General features: G+C 46.9%; 1 protein-coding gene across 6 annotated transcripts in view; it reads left to right on the top strand.

Moving 5' to 3' along the window:
* EFCAB7 (EF-hand calcium binding domain 7) overlaps window positions 1–22,049 on the top strand; it is a 1,178,320-nt gene that overhangs the window by 648,941 nt on the left and 507,330 nt on the right. For all 6 annotated transcript variants that reach the window (XM_069642000.1, XM_069641997.1, XM_069641998.1 and 3 more), the window contains one exon: window positions 8,167–8,308. In XM_069642000.1, coding sequence (XP_069498101.1) covers window positions 8,167–8,308 — 142 coding nt within the window. The remainder of the gene's footprint in view (window positions 1–8,166; window positions 8,309–22,049) is intronic.

The following is a 22,049-nucleotide window of genomic DNA, read 5'->3' as shown; positions in this document are numbered from 1 at the left end:
CCGTCCATTGTCAGGGTCTGGACTCTTATGGTAATTATGAGTACGATGAGGTGAAGTTATTGCCTTGGAAGTGGATGGTGTGTGTGATGGTGATATTGTCATCAGGGATTCAGCTGGAGTTCCTGTCCATGGGAGTTAGCAGCCAGCTTGAATTCACCCTGAAGTAGGAGGGTCGAGGAGAGAGAAAGGTGCTGTGGGGGAAGTCATCCTGGCTTGTGGCAGGGGAGGATGTGTTGTGAGAAGGTTTGGAGCAGAAATGTCTTTATGGGAGGCCACAAGTGGTACTTGCCCCTGCCCCCACCTTGAAAGGGGGCCCACTAAGGCTACCCGAGCTAGTCAGTTACAGTTGTTCACCAAACCTAAATAGCACACGTCAGGATATTTGATGGCATGCTGCTGCGCCTCTAAACCTATTGCCTGTCTGTTGATGACCAGTAGATTCTGCCTCAATTAATTCATCCAGTAATACTTTGTGTTCACTGTGATAAACATTAGTGTGTGCGCATTCACTATGGCACAACTCATGTAGCATTCTCATTTTTCTGTTGGGATTATATCGGTCGTGTGCAAAAGTTAAATTGCTTTTGGATACATTTGAGTCCTGTGATAGTTCAGAAGATAGCTCAGTGTGTTTTTTATTTTGCAGAAATCTGTGTTCATATGCAAGATTACCATACCAAATTCCAGCAAGGCCGACACAGCCTTTCTAATGTCTGAAGTTGATGAACCTGCATGTATTTGTACTTTGATGATAAAAGCACCTGTTGTGATACAAAACAATGTACCTGCATCAGATAGTGGTTGCTATAAAAACACACTTTGCATCTGTGTATAAAAATCTAGAAATTAGTTTGTTCGGATGGGAAGTTGTAAAACCTAGGCAGCTACCTCCAATGAGGAGCATAGTATAGTGTTAGTTTGGAGAAGGGTCAATTTGGCGTTCAGGCTTGTATTCGGCCTTTGCCAACAGATGATACAGTGATCCTGGGCAACTCATATCACTGACAGTGAAACGTTTTACCTTCTCACATGCTGGTGACATTTTTTTAGCCAATTACCTAATTTTCTGTCAAGCATATTTTGTGAACTGCTCATTTTACACAACGTTTTGGTACAATTCAGAGATTTGTCTGCACGTTTATAAATAACAATTTCTCAAGTCTGTGTTTGGGGTTTTTGTATTGCTCTAAAATACAATAGAGAAACCCAGATAAAATATTTTAAGATCACACATTTAGCATGCTGGTACTTGTTTACTTCCCTTGATGGTGGAGAAAATGAAGCTAGAATCATTCCCATTTTGCTTAATAGACTTCTAGAACATTATATATTTTTTTAAATGGTCATCTTGTGTTATGTGATTTGTGTACTTTCCTATAAAATGGCATTATTTAAGTTCATGGTAAGAACTGGAAAAGAAAGCGGTAAAGTGCAGAAATTGCAGAGTGGGTGCAAATCCCAGGGTTACCTCTTAACCAATGTGTAAGTAACCCTGGGTGTCTCATTGAATTTCGTGTTGCCTAACTGCTAAAAGTGTTCAGTCCCTAAACCTTTCAGAATTATCGTCTTTCAGAGTGAGTGTAATCTCAGGGGCCAATCTTGAAAAGAAATCTCACTCCTGGTTTCACTGGCTTTAGTTTTGCTTACTCTAAAATAATAGTGAGCATTGATGTATTGCACACCTCAACCTTTTATTCCTTGGCTGTCTAACGATTTGAAAACCATGTCCCTCTACTAATCTCAATCTGTCTGGGTACAGACAACTTCCTGGTAGATTCTAATCTTCATCCACTATCTATGCCAGTGGTATTCAAGTTGTGGGGCTGGCTTGCTCTTGGGGGCCCGAAGGAAGGTGTGAGGCCCTTCATAACGGGAGTAGGGTGACTGCATCAAATGGACCATAGCAACCGAAATGACATCTGGGGTGTCCACGGAGGGGGGGCTTGACGACAATATTTGTACTCAAAATAGGGGCTCAGCATAATTACGTTTGAGTTCCAATGATCTATGCCATAGTATGTGTAGCTTTCTCCTTACCTCCAATGGGTCACTTGTATCCATGCGTGAGCGCCCTTGCATTCCGTGAGGCAGCGAATCGGAGTCGTCCGTCTATTCTGGAATATGTGCGCCTTTTCCATACGATCTGTGCCCTGCGTTCATACTGTGGTCCGTGTACCTTCCTGGTGGCTGCTATTGATGACAAATGCCCTGTGCCTATGGTAGAACACAAACACCCTTGTCTGTCATGCTTATGTTGCCCCTGAAATGCTGCTCGTTTATCGTTCTGATTAGGGAAGACTGGAGGGCAAAGAGACTGAACGGGAGTCCGCCATGCATATTTTGATCCCTTAATGCGTTTAGCTCGGTGGAGTGGGGTGGGGGGTCGCAAGGATGTCTGTGCCTGGGGTCCCAAATGTGTTTTTGTTGGCCCATCCTGGTGGGGCTATGGATTGCCATTGTGTGAAGTGGGTGGTTGGAGAGTGAACTGCCCCCGACCTTTCTTGGTTCTGCCGGAGAGTTGCTGCGGAGTGGATGGAGGTGTTGAATGTAGACTTATTGGAGTTTGGCACCCTCTAGTGGTGGACACACTGCTGATATGGATAGTGGTAGCGGGCACGTCCATAAGAATGCATATCCACTTGTAATTATTCCCTCTTTGTTTACGTTTCTGACATTATGGTTTGCTAAAAGGTGAATATTCTGCGTGTGCCTCAGGTTCAATTGGTGGTTTCTGCCGCAGATATAATGACTCCCAAAAGTCCGACCTTTGACAAAACGGTGGTTGTTTTGTTTTGCCTTTTTAGTCGAGTACTTTAATAATCGTCTGGTGAGGTTGTATCCTGGTTCAGGGATTTCTACAGACTCCAGATGCGAGGCGTGGCAGGCAAAGTCCTCAGCGATGAAAGGCGTTGCATGAAGAAGGATTGATGTTTGTTTCATTAATTGGTAGGCTGGGATATTCATTAGGTGGTGCTTGCGACACCTATACGCTGAAACTATTGCATTAGATTACGGATAGGGAGGAGTGACATATGCGGCGGGACACAGAACCTGTAGGTGGTGTTTAGTTATGTGCCCATCCATTGATGGCCCCAGGCCGATGGCTGTTCCCACCTAGTGCCTTCCCCTTCCCGCCCAAAACACTGCCTCATGGGAACTCTTTGAGCTCGCTTTAATCAAGCCTTACCATCAGACTTTGCACTCCAAGTGCCTGCAGTGTTTTTTCAAAGCCGACTTCTGAGAGTTAATGACTTAATTGCAGTTGTAAACCCGCTACTGGTGTAATACAAATGTCTTACCAGGTCTGCCTTCAGCCACTCGATTTATAAGCACTATACGTGTTCTTAAGTGAAGTCCTGTTAAAAACAAGCACTAGCAAAGACAATTTGGGTTATGTATGTGTATTCGGTTTTTGCCAGGCACTGCTATTAGATGCCCAAGCATTCGCACCATTTTGCACTTGTTGCCATCAATGACCAGTTAATACCACTAGGGATGTGCCTGGCAAGTGCCTTTCCTATGCCAACACAAAAGCCAAAACTATTGCATTGCCAATGCTTGTTTGAGTGTGCTGTGTGTGACCGAAAGTTCAATATTGGTCGCTATATCATATTGTATTCTCTGCTGGCTCAAGATTTTAGCAAAAAATGACTTCATAGTTGTTCTTTTAGATGGACTATGCCACTCTCATTTTCCTATTTTACGGTTTCTGTGAATACTCGGAAGCATTGCAGTAATATGTCCTTAATCATGTATTAGCTTCTCGTCCGTCTTTCTCGTTAGTCTTTAACCTGGACTGGCAGCAATGAAGATCTCCGGTAAGTAGCCTGGCCATTACATATTCCTTACCCATTTTCCTCGTCACTGTCCTTGTCATAAAGTAAGGGCTGTGACGAAGAAGACCTGGGTTTGCAGTGTGGAAGATTACCGTTAAGTAATCGGGGCATTCTCTCTTAATGTTATTTAGATGGTAAGCAGCGATACCATTTTCTGTAGTTGTGTTGCTTACACGTTTCCCTTTTTCGCTAAATATATGCGCATCCTTCTACTGGAAAGACCAAACTTTAAAATCACATTACGAATCCATAACACGCAGATTAAAGGATCAGAGGAGCTTGAGCGCCACCTTGTGCTCCTTTTAAAATATAGCAAGAAATTATCAATTTCCCTTATGAAAATACAACATAATAAGATAATGTGTGTTTAATACTTGTTATAAAATAACTAGGAGAAATTGAGCAGACGAATTGACTTAGTGTAAGAGCTTGCTGATGCATAGGAATTCAATTTCCTTAACTGCCGAGGCATGGCTGTATAATTTCACAAGCATTTTAAGCAGGGACGTCTTCACCAATACATATTCGATCTAATACTTTCAGGGCATTGCAGTGTGGTGAGCGGGAAGCAGTAGTCTGAGCAAGCATTTTATTGTTTTTAAAAACTTGTCATGCGACTACTTTTTAAATCAGTCAAAGCATATTATTGCTTGTCTGTCTGCAAGCATGCTGGTGCATGGTGCCCCACTAAGGGCTGCGGAGAATGGAGAACGTACTGGGGAAGCTGGGTGAATGTTCTACCTGTTACCGTTGGGTAAGAGCTGGCACGCTGTGGATGAGTGTGTGGGTGTTCCCCTGTGCGGCCACATGCGTTATCTGGGACTGCTCTCACCTGAGCACATGTTACATGTGATGTGACATGTACAAGGGTCCAGCGCCGTCACCCTGCATGCAGGAGCGGCAACTCACTTCAATGGCAATGAGGTAAATTGTGTAACTGAATAAACAGAGGCTGGGCTCTGTGGGACGCCGAGCAGCCAGGCCACCCCCGCCAGGACCCATCCACGCCCAGAATGTAAAGCACCGCCGGGTGGCCACGATTTCCTGACCGGCCTGCAGAGTATAACCGTGGGCCTACAGCAGGAGTCCGCGTAACTGAACAAGATCCATTTATTTCATCTGGGTTTTCGTGTTTTATTCTCAGGTAGACCAGACCATGCTTTAAAAGCTATTGCGTACTTTTAACTAAAACTCTGAAAGAAAGAATTCACCAAGTACCCCCTTCCAATGACTCTGGACTCAAAGTATTGTGAACCCAAAAAACACGAGTTGTATTACTGTTATTGCAAGACGCACAACAAAGAAAGGGCACCTGCTTTTAGTCACTGTAGGACAAGCACATGCAGCTTGAAGTGGGTCTTGAAATATCAGTATTGTTATGTGACAAAGCATTTGAAGTGCTATAAAACATGTCTAATAGGTGGCTAGTATGGAAATACCTAAGCCACTTGAAAAAGATTAGATTGGCAATTAGGGGCGTGGGATGGCTTTGAGCCCCAATGCAACCATTGCAGTGCTAATCACTCTAACATTCACTAAGGGACATTGTCACAGACAAAGGAGTAAACGTCACTGCACCAATGAGTACCAGTGATTTACATATTGAATCTGTTAATATCACAAAAATAAATGCTATTCAATTTATGAACTGCGTAAAACACGATAAGAGGGCAGAATTCAAACTTCTGCGACAGAGCATACTCAGCTGGTACTTTGCATGCATTTTAGGGAACAGTCTAAAACTAGTAACGCAGAACATAGAGTATCCACATTTCCCAACTAACCGCTTCAGGCACACTCCTGGTTATACTGTGCTACACCCAGGCTCAGGAGCCGGGGTTTGCAGGGCTTGCTATTTTGCATATCTGCATATATTCTAAATGCAGGGCTACAGCAACAGCATAACATCCAGGACTGGTGAGATGGGATATAATGTGCTTCCCCGAAGTGATGGAAGCATACGGGCTGCATCCGGGACAATTGTTGTATATGAGAATGACAAACATCTCTAAAGAAAAGTGACGAGCCAGGAAAGGGTGACACGCGTTCATTGATGTACGAGTTGGGAGACGGACGGACGCAAGTGTCGAGGTTGGATGGCACATTGAATGGCATGTGTGACAAAACGCTGTGGGTAAAACGGATATGGGAAACAGACCTGGACCGAACTATAGACGACGAGGAATGGGATAGTGCATTCCTATATGTAGAAAGGGTCTCTAGAAATGCTAGACATGGATTAGTGGAGTTAAATGTTCTGCATAGGACATGGAGCAAATTGATGTAGTAGGTTAGGCTCTGTCAGCCTGCAGTCGTCTGGCGAGCGGCGTCCACCAGAGTGGGAGCTGCATCCGGGCATATTTTGCTCTTTGGGTAAGCTCCGGGCTTCCAAACTTTTCCTGCCGATGACCGCGCGGTGCGTTGAGGCTTCAGATCCTGCCCCTTTGGAGACACTGTGGAAGGGAAACTTTGTTCGCTACGGTCCGAGCTTCTTCCCATAGGTCTTCTGCCTCCTCGGAGGAGCTGATTGTCCTTGTGGCATTTGCTATGGTAAACTGAAGCGTTGCTGGGAAGACCCACCTTTAGCAGGTTTTTCTTGTCTTGGAGGATGGTGGTCAGTGGTCTGAGGGCCCTTCTTTTGGTAGCCATTGCCAGGTCTTGATAAATCTGGAGGGATTGCTCTTGGTATATTATTTCTGATTGCGCCCAGGCCGCAACCATGGTATCTTGTTCGGTGGTGAAAAAATGCACTCTGGTTATCACATCTGCTGGGGGTTCGAGGGGCCGGACCGCCTTCTCACCTGCAGTCTGTAGAACGGTCCAGCAGCAAGTTGACTCGCTCGTGGTGCAGGAGAAGCATCTGGGAAATGCTACCCACGCATTTGTCTAGGGCCCGGTCCGGGGTCGAATATGGGACCCCATTAATGCACAAATTATTTCTCCGGGCCCTGTTCTCCAGGTCCTCCTGTTTCGTTGCCATTGCCTTGCTCTCACCCTCCAGGGATTGGACACTTCACCATAGGTCTGCAATCATATAGTTATGTTCTGAAGACCTGTCCTCGACCTCCCTAGCCTCTTTTCTGCCTCCATCATTCGGCCAGCCAGTGGCTCCATCTTTGTAGAAAGTTCTGACATGGAATGCCAGAGTTTTGCCTTAATTTCCGCCATAAACCTCTGGATATCTTCCTTTTGTTTCTAGTTGCCCTGGGGTATCAGGAGGCCTTTCTGGGGAGTGCACCATGGCCCTCACCGTTTGTTTTTCTCCGTTTCTCCTGAGATTGCAGTAGGGCGGCTATGTCCGTGCTCTTGTTTCCACAATTTGAAATGCATACAATTGTTTTATATGATTGGGTGTGTAAGTATAGTCTGTCTGAATGAGCATGCTAGCTTCTCTGTATTTGTATTTCATTCGTTAATAGAATACGTACTGCAATTGCCATGAAGTTCAGACATACTAAAAATGTATTGTCGGTGCATTTCTTTTAACCACCAGTGTTGAACGTGCCCAGAGGCATTGCAAAATTGAACTTAATGGTGTTCTAAAGGTGTTCCAAGTCGGTAAGATGGCTCAGCGGGTTGAGCGCTTGCTGCTGCGATCTGAGCGTGATCTGCAGGTCACAGGTTCGAATCCCGGCAAGGCCAACTCGGCCTTTCATCCTTCCGAGGTCGATAAATGAGTACCAATTTCGGTTGGATGATATTGTATGTATGAATGTGCTCTGTAAAGCGCTTTGGATAAAGGCGCTATATAAATAACACATCATTATTATTTAAGGTTGGGGGGACCAGAGCCCCCTGAAACTGACTTTCACGTTCTGTTATGATCTACGTCAAAGGGAACATCATCACTAAACCCATGCCCTTTGTTGCAAAATCAAATGGAAACTTCACTCAGTTGATATGTGATGGCTCAATTGCTTTTTCATAGGGCCCTCTTTGTTAACTGCCAGTCTTTTTGGCGGTCCATGCTGTTTGTCTGCAGAAGACCCATTTTCAGGGCTATATGTTACAATAGACCAAACTTTCTGCCAATACCTGACGATCTTATTTTTTACATGTTACCATCTTCTGTTACATGATCACTGCCTCTGTATCCACCAACGAAGAGTTGGAGGCATCTCAGTCTACTGTGTGCTCTAGAAATCCTTTCACAAACTCAATCTGTAGTGATCAGTCTTGCTTCCTTCTCCTAATCATGAGTAACAAGTTCAGAGTTGGAAATATGTCCTCTTTATTAGCATACATACATCTGTAATTTTCATTCGTACACACATGTGTTTTAATGGAGTGCCCTTAAAGTAATATTTCTCTGTTTCTCTTTTGTTTGCAGGAGTGGCAGAAAACACAATCAAAAGGATGCTTTTATTTAGAGGAAGATGGTGAAATAGTTAGTCATCGTTATAAACTTCATGTACCACAGAAGTCTACAGTGTACCTCAACATCCAACCTTTAAATCTGAGCCAAGAGAAAGGTAAGATCTTTTACAATCTTTTGAGTGCTGGCCCGGTCTGTAACTGCCTGGGAGCCCAGTAAGGTTATTGTCTACTACTTCTACAGATGGGATCGCAGTAGGGAGGCCTGTTGCAGAGTTGCCATACCCAACATTGACTTCCTCCTCCCATCCCGCAGACACCGACCATGCACACCTGAGCAGTTCTTAATCACGTGTTTCATCAGTTGTTCCAGATTCGGGGCGTCTAGCACGCAATTGTTTAATTTCCTATGACAATATCTCAGATCATCTCAATGCCAGAGCAGTCTCCATGGCACAAATGCGTACAACAAGGACGTTTTCTTCTGTTGAAGTTCATCTCCATTCCTGTTTTCTGAAGGAGTATTACTGTCCATTTCTTCCCCCACATTGTAATCTTGGCATAAGGTGCTCTGCCCCCTTTAACAATAACTGCCTGAAGCAGGGATCGGCACCCTTTGCCTTTTGGAGAAATTGTGAGTACAACTCCCATCATCCTTGTCCAGTATAGTCATAGGACTGTAGAAACCAATCTGAAAGGTAACGCACGATCTGCATGCAGTCTTGGTTAACATGGCCACAAAATCAGCCTTCCACCACTTATATGTACTTCATGAAGATCCTCTTTCTCCTTCCTTATAAGATTACAGTGGTCCTATCAATAATGAAGTTCAACCTGGACAACTGCAGTAAAATACATCTGGGGTCTCTGTTACATTGCTACACACACACACACTCGAGAGATTCACAGCTACGTCGTGTATCTATACCATGACCGGAGGCAGTCCATCCGCATCTCTCCCACCATGTACTGTGTCCTCGTTGAGCAGCTCGCCACCTTTTAAAACCCTCTGCCTTAACAGAGCTATCCAAACCTTGGTGCTGGAGCTTGTAACAAAGGGCTTTCCCGCAGCAGTCAGATGCCTAAGCTCTGCCTCTGCAAACATGCTACTGACCCAGGACCACACGATTTAGTGGCAGACACCTCCACAATTAAGACACTGTACTCTGGAAAATCCAGCTCTTGCTGCTTTGTATGCATCTCAAACTTGCCACCTGGAGGTTTACAAAATGATGGAAGATGCAACTTTTAGCTACGTCTGTGGACCCTGTGCTGAACACCCACCATCTTGAGCTGATGTACTTATCTATCCCCTCCATTTCCGATCCTGCTGCAGTACTTTGTCATGCAGACTTTATCAATAATCATAAACTGTTTGAATACTTCCAACTATTCAGGTGGATACTTGAAACACGTTTGAACAGTATATCACAATATGTAGTGTAGTAGCCAGTTTGGCATGTGGAACACAGACTCCTGGATCGGGATGGGCTACTATTGCAGGTGTGAGGGAAAACTGGTATTTAAAAAAAAAATAATGTAACCTTTTAGCCATTGCATCGTTATAGTAATGCTCAGTCAATGCGAACTGCCATGTTTAATAAGTGCGTCATTACCATTGCTGTGTAAGCCCTATGTTCTAATGCGCATGTCTCAACCTCAGACTTCCCCGCCTACTTCCAAGCAGAGCTCGCTTCCACAGTTCTCGCCTCTGACGTGTTTCTCTTTTGACATATAGAAGCATGTTTTAGACTGTCGCTTTCCTAGTAAGGCTGCTTTAGTAGACGGACGTTGTCATATAGTAAGCGGGCTCTCCTGCCCTGAGCCATGTATGAGCTGTAGAATAGCAGTACCCTAAATGTATCACTGTTTGTGTTGCCTCCTGATCATAGCTTCCTGAGCGTGAGAACGCAACCTGTGTCTAAGACTTGTATGCTTAGACACTGTCCTTGCACCTGTTACATTGTTTCTTCCAATGTCTTGCTACGTCTGAAACGTCCCTCTCCATTGCAAGTTCCCTCTTCCTCTGGCCCTACTTCGGCCACCTCTGCTCCCTCTTCTCTGCCTTTCCCCTGTTCTCCTCAGACAAGGTTTCTAGACGAGTCCGATCTATTAAAGTCTTGTCAAAACAAGTTCACCCCTGTTCCTCCAAAACCATCAAGGACCACATTGACACCCCAGCTCCTTCTCTGGCTGACTTCTGCAACCACTCCTTTGCCACTGGAGTCGTCCCCTCCCCCCTGAAGCACTCCCTTGTGCACCCTCTTCTTAAGAAACCCTCTGCCGAACCTTCTTGCCTAACTATCGTCCAATCTCCATCATTCCTTTATTAGGCAAACTCCTGGAAAAGCTGGCCAACTCCCAGTTTATTCTTCACTCTGAATCTGTAGGTTGGCTCCATGGCCATCAATCTGGCTTCAGAGCTGCCAGAAGCACGGAAACGGCTCTCCCGAACATCTGTGTAGACCTGCTGTCCAACTTTTGATTCCAACAACCCCTGTGTCCTTGTCTTACTTGATCTTTCGGTCAACCATGCCATCCTGCTCAACCGTCTCTGTGATAACCTGCTATCACCGATCAGGTATTGGCTTGGCTGGCCTCCTTCATCTCCGATCGACCCTCCCATGTCCAACCTGGGTCCCCCCTCTCCTCTATCTCTACCTGTGGTGTTCCCCAGGAGTCTAACCTCTCTCCCTGACTGTTCAACCAATACCTGGCACTTCTTGCCCACTGCATTATAGCTCTCTCGCGGATGACACTTGCCTCATTTTCAGGCTCCCTTCTGCCACCTCTTCTTCTCTCATCTCGGACTGTCTGTCCGCCATCCAGGAGTGGTGTGCCGCCAATGATATCTGCCTTAATGTCAGTAAGACTGAGATTCTCCTTTCCTCCTCTCCTCATATCTCTGCCGTCACACTACCAGCTGCACCTCCTCAGAGGTATTCTTCCTTTCCTCTCCTTCCCCTAGAAGCTCACTGTCTCCAAAGCTCTGGTTCTCACTGCAACAGCCTCTTTCTAAATGTTCCTGCCTCTACTCTCCACCCTCTGCAACTCATCCAAAACAGGGCTGCGAGACTTGTCCTTGGCCCCAAGCCCAGGGATCGTATCTCTCCAGGACTGAAATCTCTGCACTGGCTCCCATTGGTGGCCAGCATTAAGTTCAAAACCCTCTGCATTGCCCACAAGGCCTTAAATATCTTCAACTCTCCCTTCCTAAATATCTTCCTTATCAAGCTCTTCGCTCATCTGCCTCCAACTTCCGCAGGATTAGTCGCTTCTCCAAGCAGCGAGTTGGTGGTAGATTTTTCTTCTGCTAGGACCTTCCTCTGGAACAGCCTCCCTGCCTCACTGAAACTTGAGGAGAACCATCTCCAGTTCCGGAAGCACCTCAAGACCTTCCTCTTTGCTTTTGCTTTCTCTCCTCCTCTCCCCTGCTGATCTCCTTGCTGAATCTGAAACTGCACTGGTTACCTGGCTTCCCTCTGATCTCAGGCCAAGGTCCCCTCCCCGTCAGTTGCACAACTGCCCTGCCCCCCTGGCAACTCTTGCATACAGGGACTGTTTCTGTATCCCTACAGCCCCTACTAGCACTTGACACCTGATGTCTGCAGTTACCCCTGCACTTGCTACCAGCTGGCAGCACTTTTATTATATTTATTGTTTTTATTTATTTTACTGTTATCCTATCTATTGCACTGCCACGCCCCTTTGCCCCTGCACTCGCGCAATCTCAATTTCACCTGGCCTAGTAGGATCGCTGTCTCTGTCTTCCCTCTGTTTCCCCTCCCTTGCCTCGTCCCACCTTGAAACACTTGTGTATAGGCGCATTATAAATGCCATATCATATCATACCAAAGCTAGGGGAACAGAGTCCTTCTTTTGCCATTGTGAAAAGACTAAGAAAGGCCAGGGGAAAGGAGTCGTTCTCTTGGCATTGTGAGAAGCCTAAAAGGTCACGGGAAGCCTGAGAAAGGCACAGGAACGGAATAATTCTCTTGGCACTAAGGTTTTGCGTTGGAACCTTGCTTTATTTTTGAACTGAGGCATTTTCAAATTGCAACATTGTGTGCAGTGCTGCTTTTGAAAGGGGCTGCAACCTGGGGTAGGGAGTCATTCCCTCAAGAAATAGTGCCTCCAGACTACGAGTATTGTGGTCCACCCTACAGAATAAGTGAGCCATTCTTCTGCATTTAGAAGACTCAGCAACCAGTTAAAAGTGTAAGGGAGGGAAATGGGTTTTTTAACACTGGACGATCGACTTTTTGGCTATGGACATTCTAATGTAGCCTTAATATTAAGTTGAGGCAGGGAAACCCTCTTACTAATACAGGCAGGTAGGTTTTCCTTTATTTGTCTCACAAATTAAAGTTTATGCCAACAACCATGCGACCTTTGTGTCTGTCTCCTCCTTTCACACCCTTACAAAGCCCTAATTGAGAAAGAAGGGCATGACTGCTTTGAGGATGGAGCTTGTTCCTTTTGAGTCATCCTAGAATGCCTTGCATCAAAAGGTAGCTTAATTTTTTTTGTTTTAAATGCCTTTTCACAGCCAGATTCCATTCCTATTGCCTTCTTTTTCTTATACAGAGCTGTTCTTTCTAAAAAATAATTTTTCCCTGTTTTTGGTCAATTTCTTGCTACTATTTTTCTGCCTCGTATCTGAGGATTTCTCACTTTCAAGTCTCTCTATGTGGAGCACTCATAGGTGGTGACTACCAAGACCTCTCTTGTCCACGGAGGACTTTGCATAGTTGGAGGGCCCTCTGATGTGAATATTGTTTGTATTTGAGATGTTGCTTGTGGTCAAGACCTGCAATTGCCCATTAAGGTCGGGGGAGGGCTAGGTTGGTTGACATTAGGATGAGTGAGATACCATGTCTCGCCTGAAGGCATCCCACTCTCACTCCCCAAGGACCCTCCACCCAGGTGATCCTCCCTCGCTTGTCCACTCCCATGGTCATGATCCAAAAGCAATAGCCTTTCCCTGGCCACCTGCTTCGAGGATCCGAGAGGAGTAAGTGAGAATGACCTCGGGTTTCTCACAGGTCCCCAACCCTTCTCTGATGGTCAGTGTGCCCATTGCTGCCACTGTGATGAGGAAGTTCTCCTCTGATGCTCAATATACCAGTGTTCGGGTCCCAGACCCTTCTCTGGTGGTCAGTTGGCTTGTTGCTGCCACTGAAATGAGGAAGTTCTCCTCAGATGCTCAATATGCTTGCATTCAGGTCAGTGGGCTTAATGTGGCCACTACAACAAGGAAGTTCTCCTCTGATGCTCAATGCGCTCTTCTCAGTAGTTTGACTGTTACTACTGGGTCGGTGGAGAGACTCTCGAGCCTTCCTCTCTTCCACCCCGTCCCCTGCAAGTCTCTTGTACCTCCTGTTACCTTAGTTCAGTATGTCACTGGGGAATCATGGGACTGGGGCACATCTCTCCGGCTCCTCTGGCTTCTTGTCTCTGCTTCTGCAGCAGCACGGCAGCTCTGCGCTCTCCTGGACTGTTCGGCTTCCTCTTCCTGCGTCGCATTTGGGTCTGCTCCAGTTGGACCCACGTAGAAATCCCTCAGCATTTCACTGGCGTCCTCCGCTAGTGGTTCTCTTGTCAGTCGGCCGGATTCGAAACTCCCGCTCACACCTGCTCCCTTCTCCCGGCTGGGCTTGACAAAGTCTTCAGTCCTCCTTCTCTTCTTATACAATGTTGCCAGTCCCGCCCTGATAGATAGAAGTCGTTTGTTGTTCTTGTTGGATTGATCTTCATGCATCCTCTGGGCCACTCTGTACCAGTATTATCACAGTAAGTAATCTTAATGTCTCCTGTGCTCTTCTTCATCCTGGTACTTTCTGTTATGGCTGTTTCTCCTACACTACAGAAATACATGGATCTAATTTAAGGTAAGTTTTTTGGCATGGAGGGGGGGGTTAGGGAAGGTCTGGGTGTGAGGTTTGCCAACAGGCTATACCCTAGGAGATCGTCCTTATCCCCAGAGGAGAATCCCTCCCATGAGGTCCTCCAACATTATACCACCCACAGGGGGACTATTGGGTAGCAGCTGCACCTCCCTAGTCTCATGGGAAAGGCTCCCCCTTAGGGAAAAGTGACAATACCTTGCAAACCGCCAATTAGTCCTGTGAAACTGGCTGATTTTGTAGACTATTATCACCCTGAACCTGTACATTTACCCAGTTTGAGCCCCTTCCGATCCCTCTCCCTCCGGGGACCATTACTCGTAGGGGAACTGGCGATATGCAATTCAAACTTTGCCAAATTTAGAGTTAAGAAAGTTTCTCCCAACGCTCGAGCCAAAGTGGTCACGGCCTCCATCATTGGGTTGATTGACTACTGCAATGGGATCATTTAGGCCAGCCTGAATTTCTCTTACATCGCCTTCAGATTCTCCAGAACTCGGCAGCCTGCTTGGCTCTAATTGCTCAGATTGGCAACTTCTTCTCCAGCTTCACTGGCATCCGGTAAAAAAGCATGTTGAGTTGAAGACTCTGTCTTGTTCACCGTCCCATCCATGGTACTGGAGCGGAATTTCTGCAATCGAAATTTGTTCGGTTCATACCCTGCAGAGACATCCGCTCAGCAAATCTTTCACTTCTGTGGATTCTGCGTTATCTATGCTCTCTGGCTGGAGGAAGATCGTTCTTGGTCCTAGGCCCTACTCTCTGGAATGCCCTTCGAGCTGAATTGCAGAATACTGCTCAATTTCTGACTTTCCATGAACGTCTAAAAACCTTCCTGTTTTAATCTTTTTCCCTCGGAGATCTCACTCTCTCTTTAACCTAGCGCCTTGATGCCTTTACTGGTCTTGTTCGCGCTCTATCAAGTAACTGTACAATACAATACAAGTGTTGCTTCTACTGGTCAAAATTACCAACTTCAACTCCCAGATGATTAATGCTATTTTCCTTTTATTTTGTAGCCAGACATTGATGTAACAACGTATTCTTAACAGCTTCTTCAGTAAAAAAAAAAACATGCTCATCTTATCTTTTCCTCTCCCCCTCACACAAGAGGTACTGCCCAGCTGTTGAGCACATTTACAGTACTGTACTCCTATGTCACATCCCATTCCTCCATACCTATAGGATTGTGCCCCACAGGGATGGCACTTAATCCTTTTTGCGCCACAAAACAACAATTTCCCTTTAAGAGTTTTGGCTTAAACAAGGGCATTCCTTTTCCCCCACTAACTCCAGCCATCAGTCATTTTGACTTCTTGGTGGGACAGGATGCCCATTGCTCCAACAGCTGTGTTGTTTTTATTTGTGTGTAGGATACATGCACATTCCCAATTTTTCTGTTCCATGTATCTGGCAATGGCAACTTTTTCCGGCATTTGTCAGTGATTTACCCAGCAAAAGAGAACACTAGAACAGTATTTGAGTCTGGAGTACAAGATTAAGTGCTTTAGTGGAGTGGGAGATGGCATTGGAGCAGATTTTCCATATGCTCATTGAGTGAGGTTGGCAGCTGTGGTGGTTATGAATTGATAGAGCTGGAGCTTGATGCCAGAGAAATCCCCATGGGAGAGAAGGTCAGGGAGAAAGTAGGTAGTTCGATTGGGGTGTAGAAGAACTCCATGAAGAGGACAATCTCTCAAAAGAGAAATTATAGAGGGCGACGAGAAGTGATTCAAGCACAGAGCCTTAGTGGGACTTCCATTGGGAGAGGGGTGGAATTGGAGATGGACATGTTCGAAAAGATAGAGCATGGTCATTTAGTTAAGTAGGAGACAATCCATGCTAGTGCAGCGTCTTCAATGCTGAGGTTGAAGAGGATGCGGAGGAGAGGTGAGGTTGACTTGGTTGAAGGCTGCAGAGAGATCTAGAATGATAATAATTGAAGAGCATTTTGGTTTAAGAATAGTAATGAAAATGTTTGACACATGGTTAAAGGCGGTTTCTGTGGAGTGTGAGAAACCGGTAGGTATTTCCCTATCTAGTCCCCAGAGATTTGTCATCCAGGTGGCCAGGACATGGCCATCATTATTGGATCCAGTTCCTGCGGGTGGACCAGTGCGCGAGGATCACCTGGATGGGAGGGTCCTTGGAAGTGGGACACTGACGGGTGAGACGCGGGATCCCCCTTCTTATAATACCTTTTCCCCATCCTACCCTGTAGGATACTCAACACTCTAACCCCCCTTCTCCCTTTCCCGACATGAACACTTTCAGCACACCACAAAAGACGGACAAACGGCAGAGCCATTTACCTGACCTGTCCCCACCACAAGGGTCAGGCAATTAACCAGATTCAACCACACCTGATGGCACTTTCCCTTCCCCCATATGGATAAAAGGCGGAGCACGAGAGCACAATATGAGCAAGGCAGACCCCACGATGAGAGAGCAAACTCAGCACAGCAATACAAGAGGAGGAGAAAGATGGTGCAAATCAAGAAGGAGAGAAGTGACCTTTCCCTTTCCAACCAAGGCCTGCGAAACCTCTGCAGAAGGAAGCATAAAACCCTGAACAATAGTCAGTGTGTGTTACAGCAGATGTCAACGGTACACAGGGCCCTTCTCCGCTGATAACCAAGCCGGGGAGAGACTCTTGTCACTGTGATACCAGCCTTGACTACAGAGACAAGAAGGCCAAGCCGTTCATCACAGCCAGTGAGTCGAGGGGAGAGCTGATAAGAAACCAAACTGTGTTAAATGAAAGTAGCAAGCAGCTAATTGAAGAAAGTATAAATAACTGTTGATACTAAAGGGGAAAACCAGCAATAGAGGAGTCAGGTGCCACGTGGGTGCTCACTCGGGAAACTCTGGGCGATTACCCTATTGTTGAAACTATCAACACCAGAAGGCCTTGGGAAAGGCTTGAAAGGGGCCCAAGTGGTCATACAGGGGTTTAATTAAGTCCTCTGTACAGTCGAAAGTCTTTGACCGGTAGATGATTTTGAAGCTAAGGGAAGTGAATCCTGAATCGTAAGAACTGTTCAAGAAACTGTGTGATTGACAAAGTTGGCAAGAGTGAATCCGAGGAGGGATGCCGATCAAGAGTGGCGAAACCAAAAGTCCCCATGAATAGTGTAATCACAAGATTGAACCCGGCAGAGGGATTTCCACAGTGAATTGTATAAAAAGACATTAAGATTCATGAATGTCCTAGATGAGATTGTGTTGAAAAGGCGGTAGTGACCCAATGGAGGGAAGGCAAACATTCGAAAAGGGCCTGAGCCCAGAAGAGGGAGATCCAGGGGTGAGAAGCCATCCCTCCACTGACCTGTGAATGTAAGAGAAAAGTGCAATTGTCCGTCTTTTGAATACATGCCAGAGTGAACCCGATGGAGGGAGGCTGATATTCGAGAGTAGTCTGAGCCCGGAAGAGGGGGGCTGGGGGCCGAAGAGCTCTCACCCAAGTACAATCACAGAAGAACCTTGGAACTTTTGTTAACCTTTTTGTTTGTTAGTTTGAAAGGAACCTATTTACTGAAGGGCTTATATCATTAAGAATCTTTTGTGGATATGAGCCCGGAACAGGGGGATCCAGGAGTGAAAGGCATCACCCAACGTGCAAGCAGAAAGGAACTTTGTTTATCATTTTTGGAACACAATCGATCCTCTGAGGCTAGAGACTTTTTGTAGAAAAGAGACTTATCCACTGAAGGCCCGGAAAGCTGAGAGTGGAACTGTTGGCTCTTGCTGGGAAAGCTCGTGTGTGCTGTGCTCAGGACTCCCGCCTTGTCCTGTGCTCAAAACATGGAGAAGGGAGACCCCCGACTACCACCTCCTGACTTCTTATTTGTGAACACTTCTTTCAAATGGATTGTGTCCTTCCACGTATTCCTCATCTTAGATATATCCTTACCTTCAGCTTTGCTGCTTCGGAATTTTTTTTATCTCTCTCTCCACTAGGAACGCTCCACTCGTGGCCACGGCATCTGTCCCTCGGCGGCATCCGTCAAGCACCAACGTCATCTGCTGTATAAAAGCCTCGAGCGCGCCCGTTGGCCTCTGTTGCATTTTTCCGTTAGCTACAGCTTCGGATCGTTGCAAACGGCGCTTCAGTTTCGTGAGAAATTATGTCGTCTTCATCGAACCCTTCCACACCGAAGACAGGATTCAAGAAATGCCAGAAATGTGGGAAGAAAATGTCGTTGACTGATCCCCATAAAAATTGCCTCTGGTGCCTCAGTTCTGACCACCGTATTGATGACTGCGGTTCTTGTCAGTCGATGACCCATTAGGCCTTAAAAGAAAGAAGAGGTAAACTGGCGATGGGGGAGGATTCATCGAAGTCTTCTTTGAAGGGGGAAAAAGGACTCGGCAGAGTTTTCGGTAAAACACCATAAAAAATTATAGGTCGAGGAGCAGATCTGGGAAGTCCTCTTCTTCGTCCTCCAAAAAGATGAAAAAAAGATGACACCGGTCTCCCTCTCCCTCTTTTTCCTCGACGTCATCTGAGGAAGTTACAACATGTCCTTCAAGACATGACTCCCCGAGGAAAATGGGAAGCATTTAGAACTTCTGCTTTAAAAATGTTTGAGAACGCGGCCCAGACCACCTCAAAAAAAGTCTAACAAAGACCATGCACCTACTCTACAAAAACGTGACAGGGGAAGATCTAAAACAAGAAAATCCGACAAAAAATTGTCTAGGGTGTCATCTAGGGACTCTTCCCAGACACCTCATGGAAAAAGCCTACCGTTGCATAAACCGGGGGTAGAAGGAAACAAAATTGCGTCAGACTCTCATGCGTCATCGAGATCTGTATGGAACGCCTTCGAAGCCATCGAAGGCAGTCGAGCACAAGGCGTCGACGACCCAATCTAAAAAGGTCACATCGAGTATACAATCAACATCATCGAAGGCTCCTTCGACAGCGTCGATGGTCTCCACAATTCTCCAGCATTGGATCTTTCATGGATTCACATGCTTAGAATATTCCCCTTTGTCAGGCTGGGAATCCCCGGTACATTATATAGACCCTTTCCCGTAGGAAAACTTTTTCAACGCTTATGCGTCCTATTCGCCTCGTTTTGTATCATGCGTGCCCGCGCCGTCAGGACGCCATGATATAAATACAGGACCCGCCCCCGCGCTCCCTCATATTTCAACCGTCTTTCAAAGTAGTGGGATCCTCGTGGTTACTGCTAGTCGAAATTAGGTTGTATTTTCGCTTCGGCGACGTTACATTCTGGAAAAAATATGTCCGGAAAAGCTCTATTTCGCCCTTGTGCGACATGTGGACTCAAAAAAGTCTATGAAGGTGATGCCCACATGGATTGTATCTACTGTCTCCACCCGCACCACACGGCGGATACATGCGAGATATGCCAGGGTTTCTCCCAAAAAACCCTTAAAGACAGGAAAAGAAGGTTGGTCGACTGGCTTAACGACGGAGCGGGTGCCTATCCGGCATCAGAAGTTGGCTCCACGGCCTCCAGGAGCAAGTCGGAACCTCCCTCGAAGAAGGTGCGGCCTGTCGAAAAATGCCCTGCGGACAAGACGGGGAAGCATGCTGGGTCTTCCTCATCACACAAAAAGTCCTCCTCCTCCTCATCCTCTAAGACGGAGAGGCAAGCGGCATCAAAATCCTCCTCAGGGGACCGTCCTAGGTCTTCCGTGAGTCGAGACTCTTCAGCAGGGAAGTCGGCAACGAAATCAACTACGAAGTCTAAAGGCTCGGCGCCGGCTACTTTCTCGTCGACCCCGGTGTCGCTGACAATGCCTATTACTATTCAGGCATCAGCGGTGGGCATTCCTTCGTCGACGGCGACTCAATCTATGGCCTGGCAGCCAGAGGTTTGTGACCCGGTCCCCCCTGAGGTCCTACTGCAGCCAGACACGGCCTTGTCGGTGTCGTCGGTGGAAGGAGAAGGTGGCATGGTTATGCAGCCGTCGGACTTGGGCTTACGGCCTTCCAATACGTCGACGAGTACGAGTGGAGGTGTGGTCCCTCTATCCTCGACGTTGCTGACCCCCCAGACGGTTTTGTCTCTGGATGTGCTTAATACACTTCAGAAGCTCCTGCAGCGTCTGGATACGCAGATCCCTCAGCCTGGCACTTCATCGTTGCTATTTTCTGCACCTTCCGTCGACGAACAAGCTCAAGCAGCTCGCTCGACGACCAAAAGCCCGTCGGCCTCCCAGGTGGTGAAGGATCGTCCTCGGGCGCAGGAGGAGGGTGAGCTATCGGAGTCCGATTCTATACGAGGTGACTCAGGGTCGGACATTTCCCTGTCACCGTCGAGAGACCCAACACGGAATTCGGATGTAGAGGTAGAGTCTACGAGGAGCCAGGCACAACCGTCTCCTCCGGATGATGTGGGAGCCTTCCATGCAATGATGGGAAAAGCGTGTTCCGAGTTCGGCTTAATTCCTGAGGAGCAAAAGAAAGACTGTTTTCTTTTTGATCACATGGGTCAAAGGAGGAAATCGGTATTTGCCATCCCAATCCTGGACCACGTGTGGCAAGAAGGCCTCAAGACGATGCGTCACCCGTTCTCGGAACCGGCTATTAAGGGGCGTATTGAGAAAAAGTTTAAAGCTCCGGAGTCCACTCCAAAATGTCTAACATCACAGCCTCTGTCAGACTCTGTGGTATCGGCGGCAGCGGCTAGGAAGGCCAGAGTACAGCAAAAATGTTCAACCCCACCAGAAAGCGAGGCCAGGAGGCAGGACGCCTTTGGAAAAAAGGTGCTCTCAGTCGGCGCCACGACGGTAAGAGCAGCCAATTCCTTGGCGATTGTATCACGATACGATAGGGAGATGTGGCATAAACTAGCCCCTATCCTAGAACATCTGCCGGAAGAACATCGAAAAGCAGCCATGTTGCTAGTACGAGATGGTGAGGAGGCCTCGAACCACGCAATTAATATTGCGGTGGACCTAGCAGAGTCTGGCTTCAAACAAATCAATCATGGCGTAGTACTACGTCGACAAGCGTGGCTCAAATGCACTACTTTCAGACCTGAAGTCCAATACAAGGTCCTAGACATGCCATGTGAAGGAGAACATCTGTTTGGAGACAAGGTAGATGAAGCCTTGAAGGGGATGAAAGAAGACACGGATACCGCGAGGTCTCTCGGCGCCCTCCAGACAGGTAGAAGTTTTCGCTCTTTTCGCCCTTTCAGGGGTGCTTCCGGAAACTCCCGCTTTGGAGCCTCTAGGGACCGTGGATTTAACAGGCCCTCATACTCCTCGCAAGGTTACAGACGTGCATCCCAGTCGGCACGTAGAGGCAGAGATTATCAAGCCTCCAGACGACGCGGCTTGGGTCCCTCGTCGACGAAGGACAAGCAAACCAGCAACCAATGACGGCCTTCGGAACGTCCTGGGGGGGTCGAGTCTCTCATCATATCGACCAATGGAAATGCATCACCACAGATCGATGGGTTCTGGACACGATTCGCATGGGTAATGCACTACAATTCAAAAACAAGCCTCCAAGTCTTCCACCAGTGTTTTCGGCCCAGCCCCACCTTCGAGTTCTAAGGCAAGAGGTGGCGCTTATGCTGCAAAAAGGAGCGGTAGAACGGGTTCCTGTGGCACAGGAAGGACAAGGGATTTATTCCCGGTTCTTCGTTGTCAAGAAGCCAAATGGAAAATGGAGGCCCATTCTCGACCTGAGAGTACTCAACAAATGGCTAAAGAGCTCAAAATTCAAAATGCTAAAGCTCCAGGAGGTTATCAGGTCAGTGCAACCCATGGATTATCTGTCGTCGCTAGACCTGCAAGATGCATATTTTCATATCCCAATACGTCCACGACACAGGAGATATTTAAGGTTCGTCGTCGGGCGAAAGCATTTTCAGTTCAAGGTCCTCCCGTTCGGTCTCAAGTCCTCCCCCAGGACGTTCACCAAGTGTTTGGCCCCTATAGCGGCCCATTTAAGGAAGGACGGTCCCCATGTCTATCCCTATCTAGACGACTGGCTGGTCAGAGG

Source organism: Ambystoma mexicanum, chromosome 1q, assembly GCF_040938575.1.
Source record: "Ambystoma mexicanum isolate Mex_15411 chromosome 1q, UKY_AmexF1_1, whole genome shotgun sequence".
Taxonomy (NCBI): Eukaryota; Metazoa; Chordata; class Amphibia; order Caudata; family Ambystomatidae; genus Ambystoma; species Ambystoma mexicanum.
This window is presented reverse-complemented; position numbering and strand designations above follow the sequence as displayed.